The following is a 13,859-nucleotide window of genomic DNA, read 5'->3' as shown; positions in this document are numbered from 1 at the left end:
TGAAGACTAGTTAAGACTCAGCTTGCAGCCTTGTACCAGCTACAACCTTTCCTCCGGGGAAGCTCGTGGAGGGCTGGTGTGGGTGTTAGGAGATTTGCCTGCTGAGGGTCCGGAGTTGGTCTCAGCAAGAAACAGGGAGCATTCTTTCTGGTGGCTACAGCTCAGAAGTGGCAGTAGCCTGTGGCATTAAGAGTCTTTGGAAACCTAGCTGAGGACCTAGCGGTCTGGCTTCAGCATCCCTCATCTTTTTAGAGAAGCAGCTACATTATCACAAACCCACACACTCTCCAGTTACATGTATTTATATTAAGTTCCAATCTGGAGTCAGATCTTCTGTCAGGAAGGGAAGCCTCACACAACACATCCACGCCACAAGTGACAAGCCATGATGTCAAGACACAAGGTCACACACCAGCTGGGCAGGGCAGAAGTTTGCTGCAGAGAAGGGGCTAAGCTGAAGGGAGGAGTAAGAAATTCGGGTCTACCCCCTTGCTCTCACAGTGGCAGACCTCTGAAGGACTTGCGCCCACACCACAGAGAGAAAGGTGTCTTCTGTATGCTAAGCTTAACTATCAGCGCCTCCACCTACCTTCCTCTCTCGAGCACTAAGGAAGACACATAATGATGAGTGCCACAAGACGACACTCCACAATGGCAAGAGTCTTTCTACCCCGAGGAGAAGGCCCAGGAGGAGCACAATGCTCCTTGGGATACTTATTCTGAACACAATCAAGACTAGTGGCCAAGGGGATTTTAAACTTAAGTCTGATTGTTTGTATTGAGAATATATGTATTATATATTCTAAATGGCTTTTTTTCTGTAATCACAGCTAGAGGGGGTTGAATATTAGACCTTGAAAAAAATACAGCTACATTAGAAACCTCTAACTTATCAATGTAACCTCATGTGCAAAAATAATCTTTGTAACAAATAACGTCCCTGACGGGGGAAAAAAATCTGGCCCAATTTTCAATCTCTTTTGTCAATAACAGAGAGTTATATGAGTTCTGCTAAAGATGGTACGCATGGTAATATTTAGCAGCCCTTTGACAATTACACCTCCCCAGTGTGACACTCCTACTTTGAATTTAGTAATTGTTAAACAAGGTGTTTTTGGAGACAAGTCAAAACAGCAAGAAGGGGCTCTGCCAGACAGCCACCTGTCCCCACTCTTGTCTACCAGGATGAGCAACAGCAGACACAGCATTTTGCTATTCAGAACTTCCAAATTTCCTGAGGAAAGGAAAGTACAGAGAAAGGGACAGACCATGGCTGGCTGATGCTTGTCATTCACTTGTCTCCTGGGAAACCATCTCACTGGCTGATTGAACCCATGGATGGACACCAAGTAACTCAAGCCAACCAGAGTGGCCTGCTCTGGCCACAGAGATGGGTTCTAAATGGCATGGTGAATGAAGCCAACTCTGCCACAGTGGTCAGAGGGGCTCTGTTTACAACAATGGGGCTGAGATTCACTCTTTCTCTTGGTGACACACTATGCTATCCCTGCAGTTGCCATTGCTTCCACAAAAGGGTAAGACAGCTCTGGCAGGGGACAATGAGGACAGAATGATGTATAGATGGGCTAGCTCATGACATGAGCTTCAGTTTGTACTTATCTACAGTAGCATGGCTGGTTCTGCTGTGTCCTGGCTAGGCTGCTTTCTCTGGAGTCATTTTAAGTAATACAGACACCACATACCCAGAGATCCCTCCCAGCTTCTACATTCTATTTTATTTTAGTAGTTTTCATAGCCTGAAAGCGAAAACCCAAAGGAAAAAGCAGAATCCTCCTTCCCAGGGGAGAACTCTTTCAGAACACAGACCACATCGGCCTGGACTTTGATTATATTTCTAAGTGTAGTGACCTACTACACAGACAACTGAAAGACTCAGTTCATGTACACAGCACAAGCAGATCAATAAGAGCTTTTGTCAACCGCAGACAAAACAAGCATAATAGTGCATAATTCCCACTATGCACCATTCCCATTGTCACTAGCACCATGGCTCAGTGCCCAGGAACCAAGCACTTTGCATGTCATCTAACTGGATTCTCCCACTACCCCCTCATTAGGCACATACGACTTGTGGAGCCCTTAATTACTCCTTAGTAACTCTGCCTTCTCTTCTAAGACTCCCCACCATCAGATGTGCCAGAGGGCTTGCTTCATTAATGAAATAAGAGAGAAAGGATATATGTCATTTCTCGGTGGAACTTTTGAGAGACAGTATGGCTTATCTCTTGTTTCTCTACACCAGCCTGGATCTGGGTCAAGGATGATGAAAACCCTAACCCTAACCCTAACCCTGCTACCCATGAAGGATGTGCAGTATGAGGGAGACAGAAACTGCAGTTTCCCACCCATGACATATTGGGAGTGTTTGTTACAACATCACAACACAGCCTTCCCTGTCTAACAAGTTAGACCCCATTTATAGCTGTGAAAACTAAATCTGAGAAAAGTGAAGCATGGATCATGTATCAAGCCATGTGCCCAGGCCTAGAAAGCAAAGAAACTCTAGCCATCACCCTTCAGAGTGTGAGGGTCCAGAATTTTCCTTTTTGCCAGCTAATCCATAGCTTTCAGGGACAGCCTTGCTATGTGCTCCTGATGGGTAAGAGCAGGGGCAGACCAGCCACTATTTTCTCTCCCTTCCTCCTCCCTGGGCTTCTCTCTTGAAGTCTTTTTCTGAAAGCCACTACAAAACATTCAAGTTCTTCTGGACTGATGGATAACCTCCCGCCCAAATTGGGAACAGTTTCAATTTAGATATCAAAGAAATCCGGGTGGGCGATACTTGCTGCAATAGCTCCTTACACTGGGCTGGGAGACTAAGTTTCTGTCAACACTTAATTCAGTGAGCATGTTCTGAGCAGTCAGGGTGAAGACGCTTGGTGAGAAGTGGGAACTAACAGTCACTTGTTCGATAAATATTTAATAGTCCATAGCAGGTGCCAGGAGCTCAGCCAAGTAGAGAAGAGACAAATGGGGAAGAGACAAACAGTTCTGTGCAGAGTGATGATAACTGTCATGAAGAACGCAAGAACACAGGCAGGTACTCTCGGCTGTGATCAAGCGAGATTTCACCTCTCACATTTGATTTGAAGGCGTTATCTGTAAATTTAAACCTCACATAGCTGGTTCCTGTACTTACTAGTGAGCACATGGGGCAGCTCCCTCACCTGGGCCTTTGTGTTCTCTACGTGGAAACGGCAATAGCTATGTCACGGGCTTGTTCAGGCATTATAGCAGTTGGGATGGAGCATGGGGCACAGAAATGCTCAATACAAGTTGCCCTTTAACTGCAGGCAGGAGTGTGGTCATTACCTCCTGGAGAAGCCAAAAGATGCATGGCTGAGACTAGGGGATGTCAGAAGACGCCATGTTGAAACAAAGGCAGTACAAGGCAGCACTAGTGTGGCATTGAAGTCTGTCTCAGAGGATGCGCTTAGACCTTGAAGGATGTTCAGAAAGCACAGAGAAGGAGCCATCACACATTCTTGAATGGAGATGGGGAGTCTCACAGCAACCTGAACAGCATCCCATGGATGTTAAAAATAGGCAAGAATATCATATGCATATACTATTAAGTCTATGAAATATGTATGCATAAAAGACAGCCAAAAGGATGTATAGCCAAGTTTCCACAGCAAGATCAGTGGAAGAGAGGAACCTGCACTCTGACCTGTAAATAATATGTGTTACTGAAATAAGGATGGACATCAGAAGAAGGAGAAAAGAGAGAACAAGTCAGGAGCCTGACACAGAGTACCTCTGAAAAGCTCTGCCCTGCAGACTATCAATGTATATGCTGAGACTTATGGCCAACCTTTGGGCAGAGTGCAGGGAATCTTAGGAAAGAAGTGGGAAACAGTAAGATCTGGAGAGGACAGGAACTCCACAAGGAGAGCAACAGAACCAAAAAATTCTGAGCACAGGGGTCTTTCCTGAGACTGATACTCCAACCAAGGACTATGCATGGAGATGTCCTATGCATACCCCTGCACAGATGTAGCCCATGGCAGTTCAGTATCCAAGTGGGTTCCATTGTAATGGGAACAGGGACTGTCTCTGACATGAACTGATTGGCCTGCTCTTTAATTACCTCCCCCTGAGGGGGAAGCAGCATTACCAGGCCACAGAAGAAGATAATGCAGCCACTCCTGATAAGACCTAATTGACTAGGATCAGAAGGAAAGAAAAGAAGACCTCCCCTACCAGTGGACTTGGGGAGGGGCATTCATGCAGAGGGTGGAAGAAGGAAGGGATTGGGACGGGAGGAGGGAGGGAACCTCAGGGGGGAAACAAAGTGAATAAAGTGTAATAAATAAAGAATAAAAAAAATTTTATACTGTGCTTTTGGGAAAATTTTGAACATGTGTGAAAAGACAAAGGGTTGAAAAGTAAAACTTTGTAAACAGGAACAGCAAGAGCAGGTGGTAAAGGAAGGCTCAGTGCGACAGTGAGAGAGGTAAGAGGAGGGCAAGAGTCAGTCCTGCCTCGGGACTGAATGTGAGTGACTGAAGCATTAATTTGACCAGATTAATTTGGAAAAAAACCTAATAAAATATTTCCCACAGTAACTAGCTATATACAAGTAGACATGATATACCACAACTCCAAATATTGTTTTCACATTTCAAAAGTAATCAAGTCTCCAGAAAAAAAAATTATAGATTATAAGTTCTATTATCATACTCTTTATGACTATATTTTTCTACCTTTAATTCATAAATGCTTTTCAATAAATATTTTTAAAGCAATTAACCAAGCTTTCTGACCAAACCTGTAACTCTAGTTACTTAGGAAGCTAAGACAAAGTGATCACAAGTTTAAGACAACCCTGGGCTACAAAGTGAGCTCAAGGCAAGCTAAGCAACATTGTAAGATCTTGCTTCAAAATAAAATATAAAAAGAAGGCTGCAAATACAGCTTAGTAAGAATGCTTTCCTTTCACTGCTCTGGGCTCGATCCTGACACACACACACACACACACCCCAATAAGAAAATACTTGCACCCTATGAGGGCACAGGAAGCAACTACTGGCTGTAAGCCTGGCTCTTACAGGACAGAGTGTCGACTTGTACTGGGGCATCATACTTATGCTGGCAACAACAGTGATATTCCTCAACAGCAGAAATAATGAAAGCCATTTTATTAGGAAGAAAAAAAAGAATAAAAATAAGGCAAGCTGGGATCTTTCTGAGTTTATCAAAATACCTGAACAAGATAGCTCTCCAGTGCTTGGCTGGCATTATTTTATTGTATTTTATTAGTATCTGAGAGTGTTCCATTCAAGCTCTAGGCAACAAAATCATCTTGTTCAGAAACCTATGCAGTAGATCATAGACCTTTCAGGGCAATGGCTACAGTTCCCAAACACTGGCAGTGGAGAGTACAGAGATGGCAGCACTCTGTAATGGAAGAGGCCACTTTCTGAAAAACACATCAGGGGCCAAGGACTGGGCTTTCTGCACCTATACTGAGGATCTTTTTTGTAAGATGCATGTGTTCCCAGCTGGTCACTTAATCATGCATCCCACAGAAGAGACAAGTGTGTGTTAGGCACATTCTGTTTCAGACAGGGTAGAGGCCAGAGGAATCATACTCCATGCAACACAAAGCAGAATCAGAGGTAAGACTTGGCCAGATGTACGTTCACACTGGGGAGGGGAGGAAGCTCCCAGAATGACCCATAAGTCACACAGGATGATGGCTACACAGCTCACTTCTCTGCTGAGCAAGCCTAAGCTTGCTCATGGAGGCAAGGAAGGCAAGATGGGGTTTTAGCTCTTCCAGAAAGTTAAAAAAAAAAAAAAAAACAGGAAGAATTGCTTTTAAAAAGTACAAAGTTGCTGGACATGGTGATGCATGCCTATAACCCCAGCACTCGGGGAAGCAGAGGCAGGTGAATCTCTTTGAGTTCCAAGGCACCCTGGACTACAAAGCAAATCCAGGACAGTCAAGGCTACACAAAGAAACACTGTCTCAAAGAAAAAAAAGTGTACAATGTCCTGGTAGAGAAGGTGTAATAGAGCACAAGGCAGCTGAGCTAACACAAAGGAAGAAAGGAACAAAGTATATATTATGTACTTAGAGGGGTTGCACAAGGAGAACCATGCAAGGAAAATCAGCAAGATGAATATGTCTTGGTCAGAAAGATGGTTGAGACAGAATATGCAAGCTTGGGAGAAGCCACACTTCGGGAGGGCAGTGGTCAAGAGCAAACCCACAGTCTGATCTCCTAGAAGAGAGCTGAACCCAGCCAGCTCCTCAGGAGTGTCATGGAGTTTCCTCAGTCTCAGGGCCTCTCTCTACACTAAGACTATGATGAGAAACCTTTATGCCAGCAACACATAGTAGTGGGATGCAAAGAGTGCTGGGTGCTGTGATCGTGGCAATAGCTAACTTGATGTGGAGGTGAGGATGGATTCTGAGTAAAGTGTCCATGGAAGACAGTGAAATCTGAGCGGACTTAAAGTACATCAAAGCAGGTCTTGCTTTCCCCACCAGCAGGGGTCTCAGGTTTCTGAATGACATCTTTGCACCTGGGTTACATGGGGCCCATGGAAGTAAGAGTGCGTCCTTCTCAGGCAGCCTTGAGGGTAAATAAATGAAGAACCTGACCAGTGAATCCCAAAAGCATTCTGGCTGTAGTTCTCTTGCTGCTACGTGGGTGTTAAGGACCAAACTGACTGACTCACGTACATGTGAACCTTTACTGGGCAGAGGTAAAGGGAAACACGGGATCAGGAAAGGCCTGACAACAATCCTCATCCATGTTCCTAGGGACATTGTTCCGCAGGCAGGAACAATCTCTGGCTCGGCTCTCCGGCCTGTGTCCATGTCAAGCAACAGTACAGTCAACGTGGAGAGATGCACATCAGACAATCTGGACCTAGACCTCCTAAACCACAGGTTCTATCTCAGGTCTGTGTGTCCCACACATTATGCAAAGCAGCACTTGAAATGTGAGTGACTGAAGCATAAACAGGTCCTTAGAGAGTGCCAGGGTGACACAGCTCTGGGAACTGCACCGTGCCAGCAGACACATGGCTCTGATCACAGTGGAAATGCATTTGCAAGGTTCTGTACCCAAAAGTCTTAGGTGGCCAAGGTCTATGCACCTTTCAGCTCATAGCAGCAACCAGCTCCCTGAGCCTGATGCACAAACACCAGGAAAAAGAGTTCAGCCCAGGCTTCAGGAAAGGAAGGTCTGAGCCAAGACAATCCAGGGTGCATTGGTATGCATTCCAAAGCTATGGCACCACTGGGGCAGCTGTCCATCAACAGAAAACAAAGCTGTACCCAAGAAGGGGCTTTTACTCCTTCAGTGGAGAAATTTAGAGAGGGTCCTGTAAGCATTTTCCAGACGATTTTGTGTAAAAAACCTAATATTTCTGTGTTAAGCTTCTATGTGGGATACACTTTCAGAAGCCTCCCTTTACAGCACTGTTCAGAATTATCTGCACGAGAGCAGACGGCTAAAACGCACATGCCATGCACAGAATTCAAAAGCCTCTTATAACCTGGATGTGTTGCTCAGAGCTTTGAGGGGACCGTGGACAATTTGGCACTCTATCATTAGAGATTTGCCAACTGCCACCAAGCCAAAAAATAAATTTCTTATTAAGCTTCTGTCCTTAAACAGCATCAACCCCAACATGAGGTTAGTCCCTCTGATATTTTAAAGATGCAGAGACAGGCCCATTTCAATGTGAACCTTACTCCAAACTGTCCACCCATCTTGCTCATCTCTGAACTTTAATCATATTTCTCTCGAATTGGCAAAGACATCTCAAGGGCTGAGGAAGAAGTCCGTACACATCCCGGGCTGCTCACAGAAGGGGTTATCAAAGTATACTATCTGGCAGGATGGGAGGCCACTTTTCTAGACAATGGAAGGCCCTGGCTAATGGTGTTGCCATAGCGACCAGAGCTGTGTGGTCACATTCACATGACACGTGCTCCAGGCTCTGAGAAGAGGCTCATGAAGACATAGTCACTGTCACACAAAAGCTCAGTCCAGAGGGGGAAAAGGAGATGTAGACATAAGTGATAAATCAGAGTAACAAACATGGCCACAAAGGGCCACAAACATACAGGTCAGGGCCCAGGCTAGCTCACAGGGATGGGTAAGTCCACATAGCGGTTAACAGATGCTGAAGAAACCACACTCTCTTCACTGAGACATCTACTCACCAACCACAAACACACACACACACACACACACACACACACACACACATACCACATACACCATACCATAATACACACATATCATGCACATGCATGTGCGCACATCACACATACATCACACAGCATACTCCACACCACACACAACATATACGATACCACACACACACACACACACACACACACACACACACCCCACAGAAATCTCACATGAGAAGAAGAAGGGTGTACGGGTTTGCTGTTAAACAGAAACTACTGCTATACCACAGAGCCTTGTGAAAGTTCATTAAGCAAGAGGTAATAAGGAGGATGGGACAAGGAAGGGGCATTGGGAGAGTCATGCACAGGGGAGAGACAGATCAATGGAAGAGCCAAAGAGAAGTGAACATGGAGAGTAACACACAGGAAGTAAAAGAAGACAGAGAAAGAAACATAGAGAGATGGCAACAAAAGTGCAGACATAGGGGAGGGAGGAGAGGTAAGGATACAGAGAAAGGGGGGGAGGGAGAATAGCACACATAGACCTAAAAGCAACAAAGAAGAGGGAGGAAGGGAAGGGGCGAGGAGCGAAAGGGACGGGAAAGAGAGGTAGAATGAACTCAATGCATTTGCCACTGCCAGACTGGGTCAATGGGGCCCCAAGGGTCTAGAAAATCAGTGTTTAAACAAAGACCTCAAGCAGGCTGCAGAGACTCTGGAGGCCAGGAGGGGCTAGGAATGAGTAGCCATCCTATCTTACCCCAGGGTCCTGGGGTCACACACGTAATCTCGTTTCCTAGGGCCCACAAGTCACCGGCCAGGCCATGCTGCCAAGGCGCAGCAGCCTCAGATGAGCCCAGTGGAGAATGTATCAGGAACAAGCACCATGAGGAACTGTCAGAGATTCCCCAATGCCTTTCTCAGAAATCACTTGTGAGTCCCTTCCTAGAAACTGTCCCTGGAGAAGAAACCTCTGGGAACGCTATGTGCAGCCAGGCCTGTGGGGAGCACCTGTGGGAGGTCCTGAAGAAAGACAACTACTGCCTTTTGTCCAAAGCTTGAATAACTGTTCCGCCAGAACCCTCCTTACACACAGGAATCACTGTTCTGCTTTTAGGGAAGTCTGCTTTCCCCAGGATGATACTTCCAAAGAGCCCCTTCCAACTCCAAGACAAAACAGTCAGTGTGATCAAAAACAGTAACAAAAGCTTGACATTTCAGAGTAAAAACTAAATAACAAAACCACTTTGAGTGCACAATGCCAAAAGAAGAAAGACCAGAAGAGTACTCGGCACACAGTGGGGCTGTGGATATCTTCATCACCCACAGCGCTGTGTCCAGGACATGGCTCATCGGAGGCTGGTGCCTCAGGAGCAGGAACTGAAGTGTGGACTGAAGGGGTAGGGGTGATGCCTGGGATCTAAGCGTCAGGGTTTGCACCTGGCGCCCTGGTCAGGGAGGAGAAATTCTAAAGACAGACATGTATGCCCTTCCCTTCCACTACCTGACTTTTTCACTGTTCACAAATGAAGTGAAAGTGGTTGTGGAGCTAAGGCTGTCCTCTAAAGAAAGACAGAAACTCTAAGGAATGCTTGTAGGAATAAGGAACTCCAAACTGCTCTGGGTGAACACGTAAGACCTCAGATCCCACAAAACCCTGGAGACTTTTCTCTTTGAAAATGGTGCATGTTTAAGCACCAACTTTCCTAAACTAGACTTGAATAAGATACTGTCACCATAACATCAGTCAAAGAAGCAGCTAAAGCTTCCCTTCCCCACAGGACACTTGCCTCACAACCAAGTCATATGTGCTCCAGCTACACATAAGATGGCCACAAAAGTGTGGTATTAGTTCAACTTGGCACAATCTAGAATAACTTAGGAAGATAGTCTCCTTCCTACCTCCCTCTTTCTCCCTCTCCCCTCTCCCAGCCTCCCACCTCTACAGCCAACCCTGCAAGGCTGGAGCACTTAGAGCTAGACATAGAAATAGGACCATCGTGAAGATCTGCCCTATTCATGGGAGACACAGTTGAGCACCTGGACATCTAGACACACTGTCCTTTCTTATTGACAGGGCTACAGAGGCATCAAGAAGAGGAGGCGCTGACTTGAGGGGACAAGTGGGAACCAGTCTAGCAGATAACAAAAGATAGGTTATCATGAAAAGAGACAACAGAGGCTGTGGGACTCCTGAAAGGAGACAGTCCAACCAGAATTACAGCATCAGTGAAACAAAACCAATTTCATGTATCTGGAACCAAATGACAGCTCAAGGAAAAGGAAAACAGAAGGAGCATGTCAAACAGCACTACCCAGAGATGTTGCCAGGGAAACTCTAATGTAAAACTAGATGGCCTAGTGTTATCCATAAACTAACTGCAAGGGAATGAGAGACGAGGGAGGACCCAACAGACAAAAATGTAAGAGAAAAGTCAAATTCCCAAAGACAGAATGGTGGATGGCGAAGGCTGAAGAAGGAAGAAAGGGAGGTTAGTGTTTCATTTCAGGTGGAGAGAATGGCCAGTCTCCAGAGACGAATGGCTGGGTGTTGACATGAAGGTAATCACTGATAGTGAGCTGTCTGCCTGAAATGGTTGGAATGAGTTAGGTCCATTTGCCACCATTTTTAAATTATGAGAAAGAAACCCACAAGACAATCAATGACTTAAAATGTGTTAGCCTCATGTGGATCCCAATTTTAAGAACGTATCTGAAGAGAGTCGAACATTTGAACACTGACAATTGCTGCTATAAAAGATTTAGTGGGTGTAAGGAGTGAGAATGATATAGCATTAATATTTACTTATTTTTTAAAGGTTTTTAAAAATTCTTCTCTCATATATTACATCCTGACTGTAGTTTTCCTTCCCCGAATCTTTCCTCCTACCTCCCCTGCTCCCTGTCTATTCCCCTCCACCTCTCCTCAGAAAAGAGCAGGCCTCCCAGAAACACCAACCAAACACTGCATAACTAGAATAACATTGTCTTAAGTTTTAGATACACACAATAAGATGACCAGGAATAAAGTACTACACAGTATTGGACTCAGATAATACAGAGTGGAGAAAAAAAGGAACTGGTATATTGAAATAAAACTAGCGGTAGTTGGTCACAGTTGAACTTGGCATTAGGTACTTGGGAGTGTACACTACTTACTTGCCAACACTTGGGCCTGGATGCTTTGCACAGGAAGTTTTAAAATAAAGGCGAAGCTGTGATAGGCATGCATGGAAGGAACAGCACCACAGCTCGAAAAGGCACAAGAAGAAAACAAAGTAAATGTCTAAAGGGCAGGTTGTGTTCATCAGATACTGAATGACTGAGCCAAGGAAATGACCCAACTAAATCAGCAGCTCTAAAGCAGGGTTGTCCAAAGGAAATGAAATTATTACCCTCAATAGAATGAAAAGCAGGAATCCCAGAATTCACAGTTCAGCCCCACAACAAACAATTATGTGACCAAAATGTCAACAGAGTAGATGAAAAGCCCTACAACTCAGCCCATACAGGATGCTCCTCAAACCAAACTATTGAACAAAAATAAGAAAAAATTAGCAACAAAAAGATCCATACCAGCAAATCACATGGGTCCAAGTTAAGAACACAAACCCAGCCTGTTTCCTGACTGAACATCCATCCATGCAGCAGAGCATAGACACACAGAGGAAGGTTCTAAACCAGTTCAGGCCACAGCACTGGGGAGGAACATGGAATGGCTGCAGTACTACTGTATGACTATAATTTTTCTCCTTCCTGACAAAAGTGGACATTGAGAGGCTGGTGGAGGTACATGTGCATGGAGGAACAGGGTGTGCACTCCTAGGTCACTGACATTCTCAAGGATGAGCTAGCCCAGAAGTAAGACAGCGGGCAGTGGAGACGGGCAGACCCACAGGGAGTGTGCACAGAGGGACATGGCAAGGTTCAGACCAGCTTGCTGGTGGGGAGCACTCACTGGGCCTCTGAGGTCGATCAGCTCCTGCCTCATCTGCGACACCAGGGCTTCCTTGGCCACCAGGGCCCGGTGTAGACGCTCGTTGAACTCGATCAGCTCCCCATGCATCTCGGCCACCTGGAACAGACAAGCATGAAACCATCAGCTCCAGGAGCAACCTTTGCCCATGCTGAGCCCCTACTTCAAGCAGTCTCCTTCCTGCCAGAGACCATGGCACCACAAGGGGCACCCAGCTTGTCAAGAAAGTTCCTGCTGGGGCTGGACGTGTAGCTCAGTGGTAGAGAGACTGTCTATCATGCACGAGACCCTGGGTTCAACACTCAGTGGTGCAAAAATAAATAAATTGATGATGATGCCCAGATAGTGGTGCAATGGGAACAAATGCAGCTCCACTCACCGAGTCCTTGGGTTCACGTGAGAAAACGGAAGTAAGCTCTTTCCTAACCATGGTAGCATGCTTCAGCAGCACTTCAGTCACCACTGACTCTGGACCAGAATAAATCTTCCCATCTTCTCTGTGAGCTTCATAATGAAAGCTTCAAGGGGCATGTGGATTGATACTACCTTCCAGAAAGAGAACTCTGAACTGGGGAGCCAAGAGCCTGCTCTAGGCAGTATAGGTAATGGAGGGCAAAACAGAGCCCTGGCTGGGTGCTAGCAGTTGGTCAAGCTTCCAGTGAGCCACAGAAGCCTCCAAACTCAATTCTTTCAAACTCAATTGGCTGATCCCAAAGCAACATAGAGGAGCTATAAGGTAGCTTGTAACCAATGCAAGGCTACTCAAGTATAATTTATGCAATTCAGCAAACTGTAAGGGGTACTCTAAAATGCTGCTCCTATACCTTCAGAAAGACCCCTGTGCAAGCAACTTCACTTGGCCTGGCCCTCCCACCGTGAATTCACACAGCATTTGCTACATATTGGGAAACGTTTAATAACATCAGGCTGTTTGTCACAAGTATTTAACATGATACATAAAATTAACTATCAGAGGAGGGAGGGATATAGGCTGGGGTCACTGACCTGAATCCCACCTCAAGAAGCAAAAGGGAGCTCCCTTTTTTATTAAAAAGACAAAATGTGCACAAAGAAACACACCAGTATACTGAAAATAACAAGGATTTCTTCCCGTTCTTTCTCCTTTCCTTATGTAAGTTCTGAGTAATGGGCATTCTTCCATTAATCAGAGAGAAAGGAAATATGTTGTAATAGCCCATTTAAGGAATTGAAATGCCAAGAAACACACAGTCAGTGTGCCTTCCCAGGTTCCATCCTTCTTCCTGAGTGATCCTTGAATGGGTTAATTTTCAGTGTGTTTGTGTGTGTGTGTTCATTTACTCTGACAATTCTGTATATAGAATATAGAATACATTCTGTTCACTTGATACTTCTATCTGATTGCTCTGCGGATCCCTTTTTATGGTATCCATTATCCCCAACATGCTAACCTCACCAAGAATATGAAACTGTAAGTGAAAATGACACCAAGGATGACTTAAAACAATGCAGTGAACAAATTGGGGATGGATAAGTCACTGAGTCTTTCAGCACCTCCTTGCTTATAGAAACCAAAGATTAATTTTCCCTACTTGCCTTATTCTACACAAAAGCTTAAGTTAATCTCACATTCAACAAACACACATATCAACAATAATGCCTGCAGATTCTCCACATGGACCTTCCAGGGCTTTGTCAGGACCAGCAGGAAGTCTGCCACTG

The 13,859-nt window shown here is 45.3% G+C and overlaps 1 protein-coding gene across 3 annotated transcripts in view; it reads right to left on the bottom strand.

Moving 5' to 3' along the window:
* Positions 1 to 13,859, bottom strand: part of Snx29 (sorting nexin 29) — a 423,868-nt gene that overhangs the window by 121,933 nt on the left and 288,076 nt on the right. For all 3 annotated transcript variants that reach the window (XM_060364193.1, XM_060364194.1, XM_060364195.1), the window contains one exon: positions 12,141 to 12,257. In XM_060364193.1, the coding sequence (XP_060220176.1) occupies positions 12,141 to 12,257 (117 nt within the window). The remainder of the gene's footprint in view (positions 1 to 12,140; positions 12,258 to 13,859) is intronic.

Source organism: Meriones unguiculatus, chromosome 11, assembly GCF_030254825.1.
Source record: "Meriones unguiculatus strain TT.TT164.6M chromosome 11, Bangor_MerUng_6.1, whole genome shotgun sequence".
NCBI lineage: Eukaryota > Metazoa > Chordata > Mammalia > Rodentia > Muridae > Meriones > Meriones unguiculatus.
Note: the sequence above shows the minus strand (reverse complement) of the source record. Positions and strands in the feature narration are given on the sequence as shown.